We start from the raw sequence: 23,080 nt of genomic DNA, 5'->3' as shown, positions 1-23,080 counted from the left end.
CCGGGGTCCACAGTTCACTAGAGGTGTCTCTCCCATAAGACGAACAAGCATGTTGGGTGAACAAATTACAGTTGCGCAATTGACAAATAAAGAGAGCATGACAATGCACATACATATCATGATGACTATAGTGAGATTTAATTGGGCATTACGACAAAGTACATAGACCGCCATCCAACTGCATCTATGCCTAAAAAGTCCACCTTCAGGTTATCATCCGAACCCCTCCAGTATTAAGTTGCAAACAACGTACAATTGCATTAAGTATGGTGCGTAATGTAATCAACAACTACATCCTTAGACATAGCATCAATGTTTTATCCCTAGTGGCAACAAGACAACACAACCTTAGAACTTTCTCGTCATCTGTCCTGGTGTCAATGCAGCATGAACCCACTATCGAGCATAAGTACTCCCTCTTGGAGTTAAAAGCATCTACTTGGCCAGAGCATCTACTAGTAACGGAGAGCATGCAAGATCATAAACAACACATGTATAACTTTGATAATCAACATAACAAGTATTCTCTATTCATCGGATCCCAACAAACGCAACATATAGAATTACATATAGATGATCTTGATCATGATAGGCAGCTCACAAGATCCGACAATGATAGCACAATGGGGAGAAGACAACCATCTAGCTACCGCTATGGACCCATAGTCCAGGGGTAGACTACTCACACATCACACCGGAGGCGACCATGGCGGCGTAGAGTCCTCCGGGAGATGAATCCCTCTCCGGCAGGGTGCCGGAGGCGATCTCCGTGATCCCCCGAGATGGGATCGGCGGCGACGGCGTCTCGCAATGTTTTCCGTATCGTGGCTCTCGCATCGGGGGTTTCGTCACGGAGGCTATTTGTAGGCGGAAGGGCAAGTCAAGAGGCGGCACGGGGGCCCACACCACAGGGCCGCGCGGCCAGGGGGGCGCCGCCCTAGGGTTTGGCTCCCCGTGGCCCCTCTTCGTCTCGTCTTCGGTCTTCCGGAAGCTTCGTGAGAAAATAGGCCTCCGGGCTTTTATTTCGTCCAATTCCGAGAATATTTCTTTACTAGGATTTCGAAACCAAAAACAGCAGTAAACAAAGAATCGGCACTTCGGCATCTTGTTAATAGGTTAGTTCCGGAAAATGCACGAATATGATATAAAGTGTGCATAAAACATGTAGATAACATCAATAATGTGGCATGGAACACAAGAAATTATCGATACGTTGGAGACGTATCGCTGACCTCCACTAATGGACTAGTGGCTTCATCCACTTATCCTATAATTTTGCAATAAGAGCCGGCAACGGGGTTCCCGACTTCAATTAATCAACTTTCATTAATAATTCTCTTCACATGTTTTGCCCTCGATTCATCGGTAAGCAACTTAATTTTGCAATAGACACTCCTCCATGGTATGAGATTGTTGGAAGGCACCCGAGGATTCGGTTAGCCATGGCTTGTGTAAGCAAAGGTTGGGGGAGTGTCATCCTTAAATAAACTAAAGTACATGTGTAAACAAAAGAGAAGAGGGATGATCTACCTTGTCGGTAGAGATAACGTCCTTCATGGGAGCCGCTCTTTGGTGGTCCGTTTGGCAAGGGGGTTAGAGTACTCACGCCGCGTCGTTGACAACGACAAACACCTCTCAAAACTTTACTTTTATTCTCTTTATATGATTTCAAAACTCGAAAAAGCTCTAGCACATGATTTAATCCCCGCTTCCTCTGCGAAGGGCCTGTCTTTTACTTTATGTTGACTCGGTAAACCTATTTCCCTCCATCTCAAGCAAGCATTTGAGTTGTTGTGATCAAACTATTATATTGTGATTTGTTTCATCATGTCTTTACTCTTTCTTGTTTAGTACAAGTTTTACCCGAATGAATATAGCTTTGAAAGTCATCAATGATTAATATGATTGAGTATGCAAGTTTACCATAAGCTTTAATATGAGAGCGCTGCTCAATAGATAAGTATAATCCGTTAACTCGTTCTCTCGACCAAGAACAAAGTTTGCCATCACCAATTATGATTCCTTATGCACCTTTATTTGTGATTACCTTATACTTGTTTCAAGTTGAGTTATATGAGGAAGTTGTTTACTATAATGTCTTGTGTGAATGAATATGATGCTTCTTGTCCGTATTTTATTTATCGACTCTTCACTCCATAAACATGTGGTCCCGTTTATCGAGTTCGCTTTCGCTTGGGGACAAGCGAAGTCTAAGCTTGGGGGAGTTGATACGTCCAATTTGCATCACTATTTTATATCATAATTTGTCTGTTATTCATTGATATATTTCATATTGGGACACAATACTTATGTTATTTCATCTATTTTGCATGTTTCATGATTATTTGGAAATCGCACACCGGAGCCGAGATTCTCGCTGGAAAAAGCACCGTCAGGATGCAATATTTCGGAAGATCAACTGTGGAAGGAAATTTCACCAAAAATCCTATTTTTCCGGATGACGAAGGAAGCCGTAGAGGGGAGCCAGCTGGACCCAAGGTGGGCCCAGACCATAGGGCGGCGCGGCCCATGGCTCCGGCCGCGCCACCTTGTGGTGTGGGGGCCCCACGGCCCCTTTCGCCTCCTTTTCTTCGCGAAACCCTTCGTCCCGAAAACCTAAGCCACGGAGGGATCCTCACGAAGGGTTACAGCCGCCTCTGCGGGGCGGAGAACACCGAGAGAAAAGAGCTCTCCGGCGGGCGGTGAATCCGCCGGGAAATTCCCTCCCGGAGGGGGAAATCGACGCCATCGTCACCGCCATCGAGCTGGACATCATCTCCATCGCCATCACCATCATCTTCATCATCATCACCGCCATCTCCACCGCTGGACATCGTCACCGCTGTAGCAATTTGGGTTTGATCTTGATTGTTTGATAGGGGAAACTCTCCCGTATTGATTTCTACTTGTTATTGATGCTATTGAGTGAAACCATTGAACCAAGGTTTATGTTCAGATTGTTATTCATCATCATATCACCTCTGATCATGTTCCATATGATGTCTCGTGAGTAGTTCTTTTAGTTCTTGAGGACATGGGTGAAGTCTAAATGTTAGTAGTGAATTATGGTTGAGTAATATTCAATGTTATGATATTTAAGTTGTGGTGTCATTCTTCTAGTGGTGTCGTGTGAACGTCGACTACACGACACTTCACCTTTATGGGCCTAGGGGAATGCATCTTGTACTCGTTTGCCAATTGCGGGGTTGCCGGAGTGACAGAAACCTAAACCCCCGTTGGTATATCAATGCAGGAGGGATCGCAGGATCTTAGAGTTTAAGGCTGTGGTTAGATTTATCTTAATTACTTTCTTGTAGTTGCGGATGCTTGCAAGGGGTATAATCACAAGTATGTATTAGTCCTAGGAAGGGCGGTATATTAGCATAGGTTCACCTACACAACACTTATCAAAACAATGAAGATTAATCAGCTGTATGTAGCGAAAGCACTAGACTAAAATCCCGTGTGTCCTCAAGAACGTTTGGTCATTATAAGTAAACAAACCGGCTTGTCCTTTGTGCTAAAAAGGATTGGGCCACTCGCTGCAATTATTTCTCTCGCATTTTACTTACTTGTACTTTATTCATCCGTTACATCAAAACCCCCGAATACTTGTCTGTGAGCATTTACAGTGAATCCTTCATCGAAACTGCTTGTCAACACCTTCTGCTCCTCGTTGGGATCGACATTCTTACTTATCGAAGATACTACGATACACCCCCTATACTTGTGGGTCATCAGTGGTGGCCGGAGGGAGGGAGAGGAAGGAGGAGGGGGAAGAAGGTGCAGAGGAGGAGGAGGAAGGGAAAGAGGAAGAGTGAAGAGGTAAGAGGGAAGAGGGTGGAGCACCGGCTGGTTATCAATATATAGCATAGGTTACCACCGGCCCCACCAATATAGCCGTGCTTCGGTGGTAAGGGGGTGGGGCATGGCTGTGCCTTATCCGGGATCTGCGTGACCCTTACCCCCGGCTTACCAATTTTTTGGTAACCGGTGGTATTTAGACATCACCGGCACCCCTAAATTTAGCGCTCCGGTGACAAATAGCATAACTGGTGCTTTTTTGCACGCCGACGGTAACCTGGGCATATAGCTGTTTTAGTGTGCGTTTGGATGCAACGAGCGATGGTTGCTGATGGATTCCTCTTGAGAGCTTACATGGATGAAGAAGATGGAGAGGGAGGATCTTGATGCAAGCTCCTTCAATAATCGTTTATGCCTCCACATCGACTAGCATTGGGTTATTGATCTTCCTTTGCCGGCCTTGGTAGCGACGGAGAGGAGGAGGAATCCCTGGTAACTAGCGATGGTGGATGGTCGGGAAACCTGCCACGGCGAGGTCACTATTCTAGGCATTATACGACGATTTCCAAGTGGTGGCTTTCTTTGGCCACTTTTCTATCTCATGCCATGGGGATGACATCGCCATGCTTGGCCACTTTGGCTCAAGCCTGTTCTTCCTCCGTACAAGGAGGATCTTCTACTGCCTTGGAGCAAAAATCAACGTCGTTGCTGATCTAACCGGTATTCCTGGTGTCGGCAAGGACAACTGCGTCTGGAGGTAGATCTTCGTCGGAGTAGTTCTTGGACTCATATTACATTTATGCAATTGTTTGTAGGGTGCTTTGTGTAAAAATTATGGTCCTAGTTGTAATTATCGTTTCTTCTGAGGTCCCCGAAGTAAAAATATACGCAACAAAGGTGAGTGGGATCCATCTAAATTCCACGTGTAGTGCATTTTGATTTTTCCGTAAATTTTAACACTGGATTCTCACCTTAACACCTTAACCGCGAGGTTAATGTAGAATCTAGGTCCCTCGGGCCTTTCCCATCCGAGTTCACGTATCCATGAGAAAAAAGGTGGTTTGGATTACGCAATCTCAGTTGTGAAAGCGTATTTCGTGGGGTGCACGTACCCCGTGCCGTGTCCGAGCATAGCCTGGTTCTCCAAGAAAGGAAAAACTCGGATCCACGTCTCTTTTATCCGCCGCCGATCCGCCGCACCGCCCGACCAAAACCCTAGCCCGCCGCCGCGCCACATCGCCGCCGCCGCGAAATCTTAAACCCGCACAGCAGCGCGCCTCCTCCCACCCCAGCCTTGCCGGCGGCGGCAGCCATGGCGTTCACCGCCCGCATGAAGGACCTCGGGAGGAAGTACGGCAAGGTGGCCCTCGGCGTCCACCTCTCCGTCTCCGCCGCAACCGCCACGGGCCTCTACGTCGCCATCAACAACAACGTCGACGTCGACGCCGTCTTCCGCAAGATCGGCATCTCCACCGGCGTCTCCACCGGGGACGAGGCCCTGCCCTCCGCCGGCGGCCAGGAGCCGGCGCCGGCGCCCGCGCGCAACCGGACCGGGGAGCTCGTGGCCTCCAGCGGCGGCACGCTCGCGCTCGCCCTCCTCTGCAACAAGGCCCTCATCCCCGTCAGGATCCCCATCACCATCGCCCTCACGCCGCCCATCGCCAGGCTCCTCGCCCGCTGGAAGCTCGTCAAGAGCCTCAAGACCTGACCTGTGAGCCCACCATTGACTTCGATAATTCCCCTCTACGAGTTCACCGTCGCCTAGCTGGAATCGACGCCCCTGCTGTACGATTGATTTAGCTGCGAGAGATTCTGTGAATCATAGTACAGTTTTTTGAGATCAGTAACTTTGCAATGGAATTGGGAAGCTTCTGTCTTTGTGTTATTTTCTCTTTTTTTTCGGCTGTATTTTCCAACTGAAATTCACTTCACATCGGACGACCTTACAGCGTGTTATAAAACAATTGAATTCTCAACACCAGTGTCAATGCATCAGAAGGTATAACATAATTTGATATTTGATTTATCATAGTACGATTGATTTAGCTGTTAATTTAGTTGTGAGAGATTCTGTGAATTATAGTATTGTTGGGATTGGTATCTTTGCAATGGAATCAGAAAGCTCTTTCTATAATGAACTTATCAATTTGAAGATACTTTTTTTTTCATTCATATACTCAGCGTTTGAACAAACTACAGCGCTTTGGGTATCTATTTGTCTTGATGTTATATTCTTTATTTTTGCTGTACATTTTCGAACAGAAATTCACTTACCATTGAACAGCCTCACTGTATAATACCATGCCAATGCATAAGAAGTTATAATGGAATCTGAATTGCCCCGCAGCTTTCTTTGAGCGCAACTATCGGAATGCCAAGCAACAAATTCTAAACCTTCTAGGTGCATATGAGGGGCTACCCAACATAGTGTTCTTAAGCTTTCTCCATAAATAACTTTATTTTTCAAGCTAGGCATAGCAGGTTCAGTAACTTGGTGTGTTAGTGTTAATACCATTAAAATGTTTTGTCAAAGGAGCTTTACATTGCCATTTTCTTTAATGAAACTGGAGTACAGTTCAGAAGTTCACTGGAAACATAATCATGTTTGTGAGCTAAATTGAGACACCCTAGGATTTAACCACTGTCCAGATGCCTGAAAACTGGAGCCCAACCATGGGGTTGAACGAACCTTCTTAAAACAGTCATTTTATGCCTGTTTTAGTGATTTATCAGAATATAATGTCATGGCATTTTCATATCAGGGCTTCTCCAACATATGTTCCTCTTAATATTATCTATCTTTGTTTGAGCCCTGTTATCATTTAGTGTTCTTGAGCTCCCTTCGTGTTATATGCAATATTTTGTTTTCAAGCTAGGCATAGTGTGTTCAGCAACCAAGTATGTTAACGTTATATGTGTACAGTTTTTTAAAAAAATCAAATGAGCTTTACACTAGCAGTCTATCATTCTATATAAAATAACTGGAGTACAGTATAGAAGTTCAACAGAAAACGTAATCATCTTTGTGAGCCATGTTGAAACACGCTCAGATTCAACCACTGTCCAGATGCCTGACAACCGGAGCCCAATCATGGCGCCCAAACACTTCAAATTACCAGTCTGTACCTGTTTTAGTAAATTATATCAAATTATAGTGTCATGGACATGTATGTTCAGCACATTGAACAGCTATTCCACACATACTGCCATATGCTGCTTTATAATGCCATGGACATATATGTTCTGTATATTATTCCACAGACACTGTATATGTATCTTGCTCTGCTTGGTGCTTGTACTCATCAGAAATTCATAATACTTGTTCTTATAGGTGTTCATCGCAACTCACAAGTGCTCTGGGAGATTGCTGCATCTAGGATTCTTCCACCTTCCAGGCATGCTGCGATAAGGCAACACTATAAATTACTCCAATCTGCATTTTTTGGCGTCGGCGCGCTTGTCTGAAATTTTATCAGGTAGCCGATGGATGCACTTGCAACAAAAGTTCACACGCAGGAACTCCTTTTGTCCTCTGAACAAAAGGCAGCCGCACCTCATCATCTGATTTTGTAATATGTCAGGCTTGTGATTTTGTAATAAGCACTATGATTATAAATGCAAGAACCAGTAGATTTATTTGTCAGGCTTGTGATCTCGCGTTCTATTGAACTATGTTGTTGGTTTGTGATGACAAGAATGTACTTCATGCACAGCTCGAGTTTGCTCAATGCTACGGTTTGTGATGATATGACCTGTTCACTATTTTATACATTATCTGGTGGTGAATCCTTTTTTTATTGAGGGAATTATCTGGTGGTGAAACTTGTGTAATGAAAAAAAAATGCAAGTACTCGTACTGAATATGCAGCTGCAGTGGAGCTAGACATATTGCATCAAGATTAGTGCGTCTCGGACCAGAGGTTTGTGTTGGCCCTCCGATCCCACTAGTATAGCATAGGCATCGTCTCCTTCCCCCACACCTTCCAGCAAACCAGCCGGGAACAGCCTCCGTCAATCCGCCGCGCGCCTCCGTCTCAGCGGTCGCCGCGTCAACGGCAGGGCCGTCCCCGGCCAGCTCGCCCGGCGGAAACATGATCGTCTGCGTCGCCGTCGTCGGCCACCAGGTCAGAACCGTCCCTTCTCCCCCAGCTCGCACGCTTCAGATCGCAAAATCCGATCTTGTCTCCGCGTCGGCGCCGGCGAGAGTAAAGCTCTGATCTTCTCTATCTCTGTCCTATGCCGCTCGATGCAGAACAACCCGCTGTACCTGCAGAGCTTCACGGAGGCGGACGACGCCCTCAAGCTCCACCACGTCGTCCACTGCTCCCTCGACGTCATCGACGAGCGAGGTAGGCGCCTTACCATCGCGATCCAGATCCATCTGTTAGTTCAGGTCAAATGCACTCCAAATTCGGCTCACCTCCTGCCAAATCCTTTGTTAAAGGCGTCGCAATCTAGATTGAATTGTCAATGGGTGTTGATTTGCATGGCGCATTGGAGTGATCTACCTTGAGTAAAAAGAAGCAGTTGCATGGCTCTATGAATGCGGAAATTGCAATTAACTTTGGCATTCTTGCTTTGCATAGTTTTCGATGTGCATAGAGCCATAAGAGTTCAAGATGAGCCCTGATAACTCTGGTGGTTGCATCGATCTCACTGGCTAAACTTTATTTAAATGCACCGGAGATAGCTCAAATTTGGATCACTAGTAAAAAACAGTTTCAAATTCCATGGTTATGGATCGAAAAATTGCAATTATCTTCCGCACTCTTGCTTTGATTAGTTTCTTTCAGGCTTTGCTTTGGATAGCTTTCGATGTGCATACACCCGTAGGTGTTCCATATGGTCCTGATAAATGTGTGGCTGCATCAGTAGACTTAATTCAAGTGCCCTGGAGATAGCTCAACTCTGACTCATCTTTTGTCAAATCTTAGTTAAATTCATTGAAATCTGGTTTGTAAAATTCAATGGATGTTGGTTATAATGTGTCAGATTATACAAGTGACCCCCCTTGTGTAAAAAGGAGCAGCTTCAAATTCCATGGTTACAAATACAAAAGTTGAATCCACTTGGGTGCTCTTGCGTTGCAAAGCTTTAAGCGTGCATAGAAATGTAGTTATTCCAGATGAGTCCTGAATTCCTGATAAGTTTGGTGGTTGCATCCATCTCATTAGAGTTTCTCAAGAATTTGATTCACGTGGTTGTTTGTCTGATTATGTAGAATAAATCCATTAAAATTTCATAAAAGTCATATTCCTAATATTGTTTGTGTGGATCCCTTGTGTTGGCTATCTTACTTTTTTGTCATATACATTCCGCTGACAGTAAACAATCCTAAAAGGAGCGCACCTACACTGAATGAGACATTCTTGGGTCTTCTGTATCCGACTGAGAACTACAAAGTGTAAGTCCCTTCAAAGTTTTGGTTATCTCCTAGTATTCGTTTACTGCTCCAGCTTTAACCGAAGTTCAAAGTTCAGTTACTGGTTTTTACAGAGTCCCATAAGTTGTTTTAAATCATATAAAGAACTAAAGTTGCTTTCTAACTTTGGAAAGGTGATATTAGATCTTGCAGAATATTATTGTTTTGTCAAGTGAGAAAAAACTTCAATAGTTACGAATAGATTCTTAACTGTGCCAGTTTTTTTAAAATATTTCTCCTCACTGCTAAGTTATTATTAGTGCTGGAAGCACTTACTGTTTACAAATTGATGAACTATGACAATCTATCATATGATAGGTACGGCTATTTGACAAACACAAAGGTCAAATTTTTAATGGTCACAACCGATCTTGATGTGAAAGATGCAGATGCCCGAAATGTAAGCTTTTCAACTTTTTATTATTTTTAGTAGAGCTGCAAGATACGTATATCTCTTGTTCCATTGGATATGAAAGATCAAGTGCTGAGATATTTTGTTAGAATACTGCTGTTCGGTTTCTCGAGTCTTGACTGCTCTCTTGAGTTTGCTGGTCATGCCAAGTCATAGCTTACTATGTGGAAAGTGTTATTTTTTTCTCAGTCCAGTTTCTGAATAAGTCAGACCCACAAGTTCCCGGTGATATGTGTATTGCTGCGTATTGAAATGATACTCTTAAACACTGAACTCTTTCTGTGTGAACAAATTATGTGTAGCTCATACTTTGCTTTGCCTTGCCAAAAATAGAGAACATTCTCACGGTCATCTTGCCTTCTCAGTTTTTCAGGAAGTTCCATGCTGCATACGTAGACGCTGTCTCGAACCCCTTCCATGTCCCCGGGAAGAAGATCGCCTCGAGAAGCTTTGGCGCAAGAGTAAGCACCATCGTGAAATCCTTTGGTTCAGGGACAACTGGTTGAGCACTGCATCCATCTGAACCACCCCGAGATCAACCATTGTGCGCATTTCCCCCCTTACCCAAGCAAGTTATCCATTCTGTATCGTGTGTATGTTGAACTGGATGCTAATTTGATATTCAAGGAAGAATATATATGGCTGTTGTTGTTATTGATCGAAGATTGTGCCCTGCCTTTTCTCCCTTCAATTCAGTGCACTTGTTCTCCAGTCTGTGCTGTTACTTCCATCATCTGCTTGTGTTCTGCACTCCTGGCCTCCCCCCTTTCCTCCTCATAGCTGCAGATAGCAATGGCTCTTTTTCACTTGCCAGTGCAAGTTCAGTGAGCGGCATGGCAGCAGCTGCAGGGCAGAGTTTCCCTGCCCATGCACCGGTAAGTGAATAGTGATTCGGTGCTAGCTCCTCTGCCTGTCATCATCAGGTGATGGAGCCGGCAAGAATTTCCATGCACCTAATGAATCTAGAGCCCAGTGCCAGTTCTTTTCGTTGAGCAAGAAAAAACTACTCCATATATTTGTGAGTCTGGCTTAGACCTGACCCGATCTTGGTCAGAGACTAGTCAGCCAGCCAAACAATTCCAAAACGATTTTCAAAACAAAACCAGACGGGCCCAGCATTATCCTAATTTTTCCTCGGATCTGCACGAATAAAACTTATGGAATACTAGTAATAAGCAAAACAGAGGTTGTATTTTACTAGGGACAACCATTGTGATGTTTACGAGTGCGTGACCTTGGGTTTTCTTCATAACGGCAGGAGCAGAACCTGCAGAGTGGCAAGGCGATGCATGCACCTTCGCGTGACAAATGACAATGCGCATTTTATACAGTACCGTGACCGGCGAGAACAGGCGCCTTTGTGTAGAGACCAATAATGACGCGACAGTTCACGGCCGACCCGGCTCCCGTTGTGCCGACAGGGCTGCTAGCTAGTACTACCTCCATTTCAAGAAATAAGGCGCCCTCGTTTTACGAGTTTTTTGTTTGACCAAGAATTACTTCAAATAGATCAAGATTGTTTGTATGAAATTAGTATCATTAAAAAGTTCTTTTCAATACGAATCCAACGATGCTAATTACATATAATATAATCAAAATTTTATTGCTTATTTTTTATGGTCAAAGTTCGTCTTGGAATGCGTGTGCGCCTTATTCCTTGAAACGGAGGTAGTATGTACAGTTAAGGCGTTAAGCCATGCGATCATCCATCGACTGCGCCCTGAACTTTTTACCGGGCGAGAGCCTTTTGGTTCTAAAAGTTAACCCTAGAATTATAATTGACATGGTATTCTGATTTTGTAGCATTTCAAACCCTACCGAACCAAATAGGTCGTATATAAGAGAAATTCCGAAGGAATAGAACTCTCCAAAATTCCAATAAAATTTCTTTGAAACAAACAGATTATGTGTGCTATAAATCATTTACCTACTTACACTCTCTCTTCATATCCAAACCATGCCGAGGGAAAAACAATTACCCATTGTTTCTTTTGAAACCAACACTAAGGTGGGATAGACGACATGATCCATGCGGAATTGGGCGAACGGTGCAATCTCAGATATATTTATCATCTTTTGACCGAGAGAGATAGGCTATGCTATTCATGTGAAGGATTGTGCAAGGTTAATATTTTAGCATTTCCCCAACATGTTTCTACATAACTAATTAACTACATATGAACCATACTACTATAGCCGTAGTTTTTGAGTTACTATTTCCGAGAACGAAATGTCTTTTCGAAAAGCACTAGGAGTTCCTTGGTGACTAGTGGCCACCATAACAAGTAGTGCCAGAGCAAGATGAGAAGAACATTGGGTTAGCTATATTTTATTAGTGTAATATTTAATAATGAGCGATGACAAAGAATAAATAATGAAGGATTCGATGAATTTCAACACAAAATATTATAAATAATGAGCGTTTGCCAAGATATCTTCTTGCGTCATGCTGCTTGGCCTCTTGCGTTTCTCTCTGTTCAGAAGCAAAGTCTTGGAAAGCTTATAGTTTGTTAGATGGATATTAGAGTATCATTCTTACCATCCAAAAAAGCTTACGTTATATAATTTATGTCGATCCAAATGCGTTACATGACCCCTACAAAACAAATGATTTACCTTTTTCTGTTTGAATTCTACGGTGGAGAAAACACCGTGCTAGAGTGGTTTCCTTCATCTCCATGACACGCTTCTTGGTTGCTATCTACTATTCCACGTGTACCTTCCTTTTTACGACCAACCGAATCTTCAAATCTTTGTCACTTTTGTCTCCAACCTCCCCATACAATGATCATGAACTGAAATATTGTGCGTGCAGGAAACACGCATCAAAGTTGTAGCATCGAGAAAATGCATATCACCCAATTTATCTTCTACAATAATAGTCATATTTCTTTGTTTCCATGAATGTAAGAGAACATTGCACACTATAGTTTATACAATTTTGTTCTAGAAGAAAATTTATACTCTTCAATTTTAATAATGTTATGAAACCCAATAATAGTCACATTTCGTTGTTAACTATTGTTAGAGAATGTTGTACACTATAGTTTATACAATTTTGCAGTGATATAAAAATTCCATGAAATATTTAACCAAAAAAGTATGGAAGATTTATACCCATTAGTTTTGATAATATCACACTAAAATAACAAACTCTTCCCTCATTCTAGATTTCCGAAAACATCCAAGTCAAATCACTTATGCACCAACACTTCTAAGATTATGTTGCATGATCAATTTGCTGTAAGAAAGTGCCACAAGAAAGCTGAACTAGCAACAAAGCTTCCAAACATTATGGACAAATCTAAAAATAATGTTAGACTAACCGTAAAGAATTAAATCCATACCCCTCATGATTTTTTCATCCAAATTATGCCATTTTCCATCAGTAACTACAAAAAAAGAGAAATAGCAACATGATTTCCATGAGCAATATTATATATTCACCCCAATACTGATACAAAATGCATGAATCTCATTATTTTCCTTATGAACCTTCTATCTATAGTCCATGTTAACCACTCTGCTTTTCCCAATACTTTTCCAAAAGGGTGACATTGCATCAAGAAAACATTTGGGTCATTAGGCTCATATATATTTGTATTATAATGATATTCGTTCTACATATTCTAACATAATCTAAAATAATCCAGCAAGCAAATAAACATAGATTAAACTCCTAGTCCTCCATATTATTGTTTGTTCCGACAGATAACCCCTAGTTTGGCAAATGACACTTATAGGAAGAAACCTCATAGTAAATCTCAATTCTCAAATACATTTGTTCTCTCTAGTTGGCCATGTTACCAAGCACATAGCTATAGGTAGAACTCTACTCCATTTCTTTCTTTATTTTTCTCCCCCACTATGGCTAGAATCTGCGTTTTGCAAACCACAAGTTATCAAATCAAGCGAACTATGTTGTTAACTAAAAGCCCACTTACCATGAGTCCATGACCAGCTTCGCAGATAGATCTAGCATCTCGATCTTCGTCAGTCCCTTGCAGATTATCGGTCAGTTGATAAGCTAGCTCGTGGGTTTAATTGGAATCCACATACATGTGCAAGATGAAATGGAACTCAAGCACGGCAAGCCTACCTACGTCCTCGTTCCAAGGAAAGGAATCTTCTAGAACATTCCATTCGCCAACACTGTGGTTAACTGTGTGCTGCTGAAGCAGCTCTTTCCCGTCATATGCTGCATGCAGGAAGTCGAACTCTCCTAGATCAACTAAATCAACACGAGGAGGCGGCGCTTGGCATCGGAACAAAGATACGACCGCCGGCCGGCCAGCTTACCGCTCTGGCTCTTTTCACCATTTCTGTCGATCTACAGTATCCAGTAAGCATTTCTGACCAGCTAGCGCTGCACGCTGGGAACTGGACTCCCAGAGCAGTCTGCAGTCTCGCCGCAACCCGGCCAAACGCCAAATCAAACAATCACGGTTCACAGCTCGAAATTCCCAAGATCGATCGATCGAATCGCGCTCGCATGCGGCTCCGAATAGTTAATTGCAAAGTACGCATGCACGCACGCGGCGCAATCGATAGGCCTCGCCGCGCCCGCCGGGCAGAGTCGGCGAGCAACCCAACTGAATCCACGGCCGGAGCTGATCTAATCGCCGCGGAGACATGGATCAGCAAAGGCGATAGACCGAGGATTCGAGATCTAGACAGCCAGCTAGGAACACGGTACCAGACAGGAAGGAACCAAACAAATTCAGTACAGAATTCAGAAGCCTCTCCATGGATGGACATGGATAGAGCTCCGACCAAAGCACAGTCTTATTGAAAATTACAAGCTAGAACGACGGCGACTCGTCTCCGACGAGAGGAAGGAGAGAGGACTGCGAGCTCGAACTACGAGCTACCCCCCAGCAATAACGTTAATTACAAGAGGATCCCTCTCTCATATCTCGTCGTCTACCACTTCTTGTTCTTCCGACCGGGGCGCCCACCAATTTCCTCCGTCGCGGCGTAGATCTCCGCGATCAGGCGGTAGCGCTTCACCCTCCGCTGGGTCCCGGCCACCTCCTGCTCCTCATCTTCCTCCCAGTCCACGCAACCGCCGAGCAGAACGGCCGGGGCCGGGGCCAGCACGGGGGCGGGCGGCGCGTCCTCGGAGCGCGAGCAGTAGGAGGCGACTGAGCCTGCGGGGGCGCGCGGGGCCCGAGCCTGGGAGGTGCCGGAGGACGCGCTGCTCTCGCTGAGCTGGATGAGCAGGTTCGCCACGTCGACCTCGCTCGCCGTGAAGTCCTCCGTGGCCGGCGCGCCCTTCGTCTTGGGCTCCGGCGCCGGCGCCATCTTCGACCTCGCCGGCTGCGCCTCGCGCTGTAGGGTTTTCATGGCGATTGGTGGGAGCTGCTGCCGTGGACGCGGGTCGGCTAATTTTGCCTCTCCTCTCTTCTCCCCGTCTTTCTTTGCCTCAGTTCTCCCTTCTACTTTTTTTCCTCTTTGCCTATGACGAGGATGGGCTTTTATCATGCGCAAAGACAAAACAAGGCAATATTTTTATTTATTTGCTCATCTTTTTTATTTAGGCAGCCCTTTAATAATTTCCACAAAGGTAGATCTTATAGATATATCAATCCAGCCTGGAATCGAACTGGCCGCAGAATTTTCACACCGTTCGGCCCTCTTTTCACACGCTCGATGTTACCGTTACCGTTCACGCGGTTGGTTGCGTCAGCACGCTCTTTGATACAGCTACGCGTTTGCAGTTGTACAAAAATTATATCTTGATTAAATATATACAATCACATCGGCCTTAGACTCATGGGAAGCTTCCTCTTCACTCCGGTGCGTTACCAAGAAAGGGGTCCTTCATTGGCGTTGGGTTGGGGTGGGTATAACCTAAATAACATGAAAGGAGCACGAAACACCAAGATCTTCAGAGCAAGCGTTGTGTACTTCGACCCTTCTCTTCCCGAGCAAGGGCGATATTGCAATTCTTGGGATAGAGCGGTAATGAAATGCCACTCCTTTCTTCACGTCTAGAGTTCACTGACCTAACCCACAATCTTTCCGACTGCAAATCGACTCTGGTCAACTTCATACGAGTTAAGAACAATATTATCTTACGGTGACTGAAAAAATATATTAATAAGTTTCAACAAAAAACTTTGGCAAGTTACAAAGGCACGCCTCAACTCACAAACTCCCTTTGTTTACTCCCGATGTACCCATGCCCTTGATGTTTTCAATAATGATGCCCTTATGTGAGAAATTCGTCTACTTGCATTGCGGCCACATGGAACAAGATATAAAGATGATCATCAAACTTTGGAAGTGAAAGTATCATACACCCTCCCTTCCCGTGTCTCAGGTATTTTAGATTTTTATAAGACAAGTGAAAGGATCAAAGAGGTCGATTAGAGGGGGGGGGTGAATATATATGTGTGTGTGTGAGAGCAACCTAGGTATATGCCAAGATACAACTAGATTCATAAGATAAACAAGATACCTAGTTAGTGGGAAGTAAGTAAAGGGTTCAAACATTACCACACAATGGATACGATTATGTGTCCCAAAGTTCACACCTTTAGGGTGCTAATATCTCTTGGAGCAGTAGGGTGACACAACTCTCTTGGACCATTAGGGTGATGCAATTCCCACCAATAGCTCACAGTGATCTTCTCAAGCCTTCCCACAATGAGAAGCTCCTAGATCCACTAAATGGCGCCCTTGAAGCTGACACTTAGACCATTATAAATTAACTTGATTGGGGCATCTCAACAACTTAATTGGAGGTTCCTAACCTTTCCCCAAAGCCGTACACCACCAACGTTAGGATCAAAGGCGACTCCTTCCATCTAGGGGGCTCAAATACCCAAGAGTAGCAAGATCCACAACATATAACAAGGGAAATTAAAATTCATTCGGTTAATGTGCAGATATAGATCTCGTCTATCCTTCCTGTAATATCAACAAGAGATAAGTAGTAGGGAGGGAGATCTCAAAGGTTTGACATCTTGCAAGAATGGATGAGGCAAGAAAAATGTATCACCTTTTTTGTGGGGGGTGGTGGATTATATAGTCGCCACCTCAAATCTAATCCCTTAGATCCATTTTTTCGAGGCCCTATGGCTCTAGGCTAGGCCTATACAGGGAGTTGCGCAACTCGACGAGTCAAAGGCACATCCCACTTGGTATGAAGGAGGTTGCCCTAGAGGGTAGGAAGTTCTAGATCCCGTAGGCCCATGCGGCAACTTCCGAGCCAATGTCCTGTCTATGTGGAGAGTTGCAACACATGTGTACAATGCACTAGATAGGCCTGGTGGTAGGCTAAGAAGTTCACAACCCTAGAGGTTCTGGGCCACCCGAGATGTCCAGATAGTTGCGCTACTTTTTCCGTACCCATGGATATTCTGGCTCAAGTGTCCCATGCCCCCGAGTTTCCAAGCAGAACTTGGGATGTCTCAAACATGCAAATACCAGTTTTCACAACTAGATAAAGGGGTAGGTTCTCTCACACCATGGGATATCTAGCGGTTGCAAATACGACTTTATATATGTGTTTTGGTTCCACCCGAACCTTTTGAAGCAGGTACCCTCCCCGTAGATCTGATTTTGTACCCGGTGACTCGAAAAAATCATCGAGATGTTATCTCCTTTTCCTTTGATGGTTCTCCAGCCATCTATCGTGTTCGTTAGGATGTACCTAGGCAGTTTCATATATTTCAAGCACATGGTTAGTCCGCTAATCATGTTGGTCATTAACACAAAAACCACTTGGAGAGGGAAATTCCCTTTGGACAAGGCTTTGTCCAAGTGTTAATTTGTAGATTACATGAGATTCATTTTCGAAATTAGTAACTCCCTCCTATCAAAATTAATTGACTCAACTTTGCCATCTATCTAGACGCATTTGTTGACTAGATATATTTATTTCTAGATAAAGTTAAGTCAATTAATATGAATCGAATGGACTAGTAATAATTTTAATTGTTAATCATAGTAATAGTTTCTTGTCAAAGCACATTCTTAACAAAATCTAATAAACATACATACCGGTAAAGAGGGAGTACAATTTAATAAAAAATAGCAAAAGTTAAAAAATAAGAAAAACAAATCAATGGCTACTAGTTTTAAAAGCCAATATAAGTTCAATAATTTTAAAATTATATGATTAGAATGTACCCAAAATGAAAAAATCTGAATAATTACTTAATGTTTTACTATCGACGTGTTTATACTAATTTTACATTTTTTATTACTTATTTTTAATCTTGATATTATATACTGTTTTATATTATTAGTATCACGAATTTTAGTTTTTTACTTGACGTAAATGTGAATGTGGACTCTTTTCTCAAAAATTAAATCGTGAGTGTTTGGGGTATGCGAGTGGAGAGGATGTGTCGTATGTGTTTGGGGTAGTGGCGGGCATAGTGGTGGGGTACTAGGAATGTGATAAGTTTGTTTGATCTGGTTTATTGTTGTCCTGGCCGGGATGGTTGTGCTAAGTCTGTATTGGTTAGCAATGTTCTAAAAAGAGGGAGGGTGTGGTGAGGTTTTTTCATTCCAAACACAATGTGTTGAGCTGATCGTAGTGGATGTCGAGTCTGAGTAATGGGATGTGGTGAGGTTTTCTCTGCTGATCAAGTCACAAAGTTCAGCATTGCGATACTGCCATGAAATATTGTAACATAATTCTTAGACCGCGAGACTATGGTTAATCACTATGACCTGCAGCTACTTTGATATCATCAACCGTTATTCCGTAACAAGGTAGTCATAAAGGCGGTACTCAAGTATGCCAATGGGATGGATTGAGGAGTATGAGTCAAGAGAGAAATTTGTACAATCATGTGATAGATAGATACGACAATGGGACCATTCAGTAATATCATATCAACACCGCTTGCAAGCAAGTAACTATGTCACAAAGGATATGATATTATGATGACGAGTTGAATTGTGCTTCTCGGTAAAGAGATAGAACAAAGGTATAGCGAATACCAAAGATTAAAGTCTCGGACAAACAAAGGTATCGTGTTACAAAAGGAATATGACTCGACATTGAGGTTCAAACGATAAACTTAATTCGTGGATGCATAGGGACCGTTATGGTTTTCTAGAACCCCCTAATGATCATTGATCGGAGAGTCATCTCGATCATGTCTACGCATTCCCGAACCCATAGGGTGGCACACTTAAGGGTATAGGATGCTTAGATATTGGTTCGGTATTGTTCGAGAATAGGAAGAGAACACTTGAATTATTTCGGAGAGGAATCAGAATAAGTTCCGGGTTCAGTGAATAGTTCGAAGACTTAAATATATGTTTATTATTTAATTATATAAATTAAATAACTAAATAAAAATGAAAAAATAGGGGGACTTTAATTGGGCCACCATTGGGCAGCCCAATAAGGGGGTCGACCGAGCCACTTGAGGGAAAGGGAAGGGGGGCAGCCCAGGTGGGGCCGTCACGCACAAACCTTAACCCTAGGGCCGGCAGCGGCGCAAGGAGGGGGAGGCAACTACCCTTGGTGGCCCCCTCTCCTCCCCCTTGCTCGTATTAAAGAGCCCCCAAGGCTCCCCCTGATTCATCCCATTGTGTTCTCTCTCCCTCCCCTCTCCTCTCCCTCACGTGTGTTCTCGAAGTTTGGAACGTACGTAGGATTGGATTATTCTCCTCTAACTGCATGTCGTTGTATTCCTGGAACACCGGTTCGAATCTTCTTCTTCCGCTGCACCGTTGGACCGGAGCCTGGGAGACGTCTATACACCTGATACGTCTCAAACGTATCTATAATTTCTTATGTTCCGTGCTAGTTATATGACAATACTCACATGTTTTGTATACACTTTACATCATTTTGATGCATTTTCCGGCACTAACCTATTAACAAGATGCCGAAGCGCTAGTTCCTGTTTTCTGCTATTTTTGGTTTCAGAAATCCTACACAGGAAATATTCTCGGAATTGGACGAAACAAAAGCCCACGGTCTTATTTTCCACGGAGCCTTCCAGAAGTCCGAAGAGGGGCGACGAGGCGGCCACACCCTAGGGCGGCGCGGTGGGGCCCCTGGGCGCGCCACCCTATGGGGTGGGCCCCTCGAGCGCCTCCGACTCTACTCCTTCGCCTATTTATTCTCTCAGTCGCGAAAGCCCTAGTACCGAGAGCCATGATATGAGAAAAGTTCCAGAGACGCCGCCGCCGCCAATCCCATCTCGGGGGATTCAGGAGATCGCCTCCGGCACCCTGCCGGAGAGGGGAATCATCACCGGAGGACTCTACATCATCATGCCCGCCTCCGGATTGATGCGTGAGTAGTTCATCCTTGGACTATGGGTTCATAGCAGTAGCTAGATGGTTGTCTTCTCCTCTTGTGCTATCATGTTTAGATCTTGTGAGCTGCCTATCATGATCAAGATCATCTATTTGTAATGCTACATGTTGTGTTTGTTGGGATCCGATGAATATGGAATACTATGTCAAGTTGACTAATTGATCTATCATATATGTGTTGTTTATGATCTTGCATGCTCTCCGTTGCTAGTAGAGGCTCGGCCAAGTTGATACTTGTGACTCCAAGAGGGAGTATTTATGCTCGATAGTGGGTTCATGCCTCCATTGAATCTGGGACAGTGAAAGAAAGTTCTAAGGTTGTGGATGTGCTGTTGTCACTAGGGATAAAACATCAATGCTTTGTCTAAGGATATTTGTGTTGATTACCTTACGCACCATACTTAATGCAATTGTCTGTTGCTTGCAACTTAATACTGGAAGGGGTGCGGATGCTAACCCGAAGATGGACTTTTTAGGCATAGATGCATGCTGGATAGCGGTCTATGTTATTTGTCGTAATGCCCTAAGTAAATCTCATAGTAGTCATCATGATATGTATGTGCATTGTTATGTCCTCTCTATTTGTCAATTGCCCAACTGTAATTTGTTCACCCAACATACTATTTATCTTATGGGAGAGACACCACTAGTGAACTGTGGACCCCGGTCCATTCTTTTACATCTGAAATACAATCTACTGCAAACTCTGTTCTCTGCTGTTCTTCGCAAACAAACATCATTCTCTACACCATACGTTTAATCCTTTGTTTACAGCAAGCCGGTGAGATTGACAACCTCACTGTTAAGTTGGGGCAAAATATTTTGATTGTGTTGTGCAGGTTCCACGTTGGCGCCGGAATCCCTGGTGTTGCGCCGCACTACACTCCTCCACAAACAACCTTCACGTGGCCTTCATCTCCTACTGGTTCGATAACCTTGGTTTCTTACTGAGGGAAAACTTGCTGCTGTACGCATCACACCTTCCTCTTGGAGTTCCCAACGGACGTGTGCTTCACGCGTTATCAACACAATACTTGTGTAGAACTGCGGAGGCGCGACACTTGGAGCGCTTCATCATTAGACTTCTTCATGACCTTGAGGTCGGCGTCGACGTACAACTTCATCGACAAACGTTCTCTGTGAACGTTAGGCTTTTCTATCTTCAAGGGTATGAACACCGATCACATATGTTACGTTGTATCTCCATAGAATATATCTTGGATATATTGTTCTATCGTAGTATTTTTTGTTTTCTGCAATGAAACCCAACATACCCATGAGCATATGATCGTATCCATAAGCTACTCAAGACTTCACGTGTAAGGTATGTGTACTGCTCATGGGTATAAAAGTGTACCTATACCCTTTCCATAAAGATATGCTACATGTGGATACCGCACCATGGTTAAAATTGCATATTTTACCTGAATTTAGTGTGTTAGTATAAATTTGTAATACACTAAATCCTTGTTTAGATGTTGGAAATAGGGAACTCTAGTTGGGATTTCAATTCAGGGGTATTTAATATGTCTTGCAAATTTTTCTTGGTATTTGACCCGATTCCACAATTTATTCTCAGCAAACTACCGTTCTTTTTTCAGGAAAGAAATTTGGTAGTAGGTGGAATTCATCCACCTTGATTTCTGACGGCGTGTATTTCACACGTTCGTTGGGCAACCCCAAGAGGAAGGTATGATGCGCACAGCAGCAAGTTTTCCCTCAGAAAGAAACCAAGGTTTATCGAACCAGGAGGAGCCAAGAAGCACGTTGAAGGTTGATGGCGGCGGGATGTAGTGCGGCGCAACACCAGGGATTCCGGCGCCAACGTGGAACTCTGCACAACACAACCAAAGTACTTTGCCCCAACGAAACAGATGAGGTTGTCAATCTCACCGGCTTGCCGTAACAAAGGATTAACCGTATTGTGTGGAAGATGATTGTTTGCAGAGAAAATAGTAAAAACAAGTATTGCAGCAGATTTGTATTTCAAGTATTAAAGAATGGACCGGGGTCCACAGATTCACTAGAGGTGTCTCTCCCATAAGATAAAAGCATGTTGGGTGAACAAATTACAGTCGGGCAATTGACAAATAGAGAGGGCATAACAATGCACATACATGTCATGATAAGTATAGTGAGATTTAATTGGGCATTACGACAAAGTACATAGACCGCCATCCAACTTCATCTATGCCTAAAAAGTCCAACTTCAGGTTATCGTCCGAACCCCTTCCAGTATTAAGTTGCAAAGCAACAGACAATTGCATTAAGTATGGTGCGTAATGTAATCAACAACTACATCCTCGGACATAGCGCCAATGTTTTATCCCTAGTGGCAACAACACAACACAACCTTAGAACTTTTTGTCACTGTCCCAGGTGTCAACGCAGGCATGAACCCACTATCGAGCATAAATACTCCCTCTTGGAGTTAAGAGAAAAAACTTGGCCAGAGCCTCTACTAATAACAGAGAGCATGCAAGATCATAAACAACACATATGTAATAACTTGATAATTAACATAACATGGTATTCTCTATCCATCGGATCCCGACAAACACAACATAGAGTATTACAGATAGATGATCTTGATCATGTTAGGCAGCTCACAAGATCCAACAATGAAGCACAATGAGGAGAAGACAACCATCTAGCTACTGCTATGGAGCCATAGTCCAGGGGTGAACTACTCACTCATCACTCCGGAGGCGACCATGACGGTGTAGAGTCCTCCGGGAGATGAATCCCCTCTCCGGCGGGTGCCGGAGGAGATCTCCAGAATCCCCGAGATGGGATCGGCGGCGGCGGCGTCTCGATGAGGTTTTCCGTATCGTGGTTTTTTCGCATCGTGGGGTTTCGCGACGGAGGCTTTAAGTAGGCGGAAGGGCGGAGTCGGGGGCCGACGAGGGGCCCACACCACAGGGCGGCGCGGGCCCCCCTTGGCCGCGCCGCCTTGTGGTTTGGCCACCTCGTGGGCGATACGTCCAAAACGTATCTACTTTCCCGAACACTTTTGCTATTGTTTTGCCTCTAATTTGTGTATTTTGGATGCAACTAACACGGACTAACGTTGTTTTCGCGACAGAACCGTTCCGGTGTCTCGCTTTTTGTGCGAAATCCAACTTTCAGGAAAAACCTCGGGATTT

General features: G+C 43.9%; 2 protein-coding genes across 2 annotated transcripts; both read left to right on the top strand.

Moving 5' to 3' along the window:
* The first annotated feature begins 5,116 nt into the window (after nucleotides 1-5,116).
* On the top strand, nucleotides 5,117-7,376 carry LOC124655549. Its single transcript, XM_047194426.1, has 2 exons — nucleotides 5,117-5,515; nucleotides 7,136-7,376. The coding sequence occupies exon 1, from the start codon at nucleotides 5,117-5,119 to the stop codon at nucleotides 5,510-5,512; it is 396 nt and encodes a 131-aa protein (XP_047050382.1). The 3' UTR covers nucleotides 5,513-5,515; nucleotides 7,136-7,376.
* Nucleotides 7,377-7,838: 462 nt separating this feature from the next.
* On the top strand, nucleotides 7,839-10,292 carry LOC124654168 (trafficking protein particle complex subunit 2-like protein). Its single transcript, XM_047193195.1, has 5 exons — nucleotides 7,839-7,928; nucleotides 8,057-8,153; nucleotides 9,130-9,208; nucleotides 9,545-9,626; nucleotides 10,004-10,292. The coding sequence occupies exons 1-5, from the start codon at nucleotides 7,896-7,898 to the stop codon at nucleotides 10,142-10,144; spliced, it is 432 nt and encodes a 143-aa protein (XP_047049151.1). The 5' UTR covers nucleotides 7,839-7,895; the 3' UTR covers nucleotides 10,145-10,292.
* Nucleotides 10,293-23,080: the final 12,788 nt, after the last annotated feature.

Source organism: Lolium rigidum, chromosome 5 (assembly GCF_022539505.1).
Source record: "Lolium rigidum isolate FL_2022 chromosome 5, APGP_CSIRO_Lrig_0.1, whole genome shotgun sequence".
NCBI lineage: Eukaryota > Viridiplantae > Streptophyta > Magnoliopsida > Poales > Poaceae > Lolium > Lolium rigidum.
The sequence above is the reverse complement of the archived record's forward strand: the minus strand, read 5'-3'. Positions and strand labels throughout refer to the sequence as shown.

Excerpts from the sequence above, each read along its gene's own strand:
- LOC124655549 (XM_047194426.1), top strand. The coding sequence starts at position 5,117 with ATGGCGTTCACCGCCCGCATGAAGGACCTCGGGAGGAAGTACGGCAAG.
- LOC124654168 (XM_047193195.1), top strand. The coding sequence starts at position 7,896 with ATGATCGTCTGCGTCGCCGTCGTCGGCCACCAG. Across the intron at positions 9,209-9,544 it reads CCGACTGAGAACTACAAAGT|GTACGGCTATTTGACAAACA; the intron begins GTAAGTCCCTTC and ends ATCATATGATAG. Across the intron at positions 9,627-10,003 it reads AAGATGCAGATGCCCGAAAT|TTTTTCAGGAAGTTCCATGC; the intron begins GTAAGCTTTTCA and ends TTGCCTTCTCAG.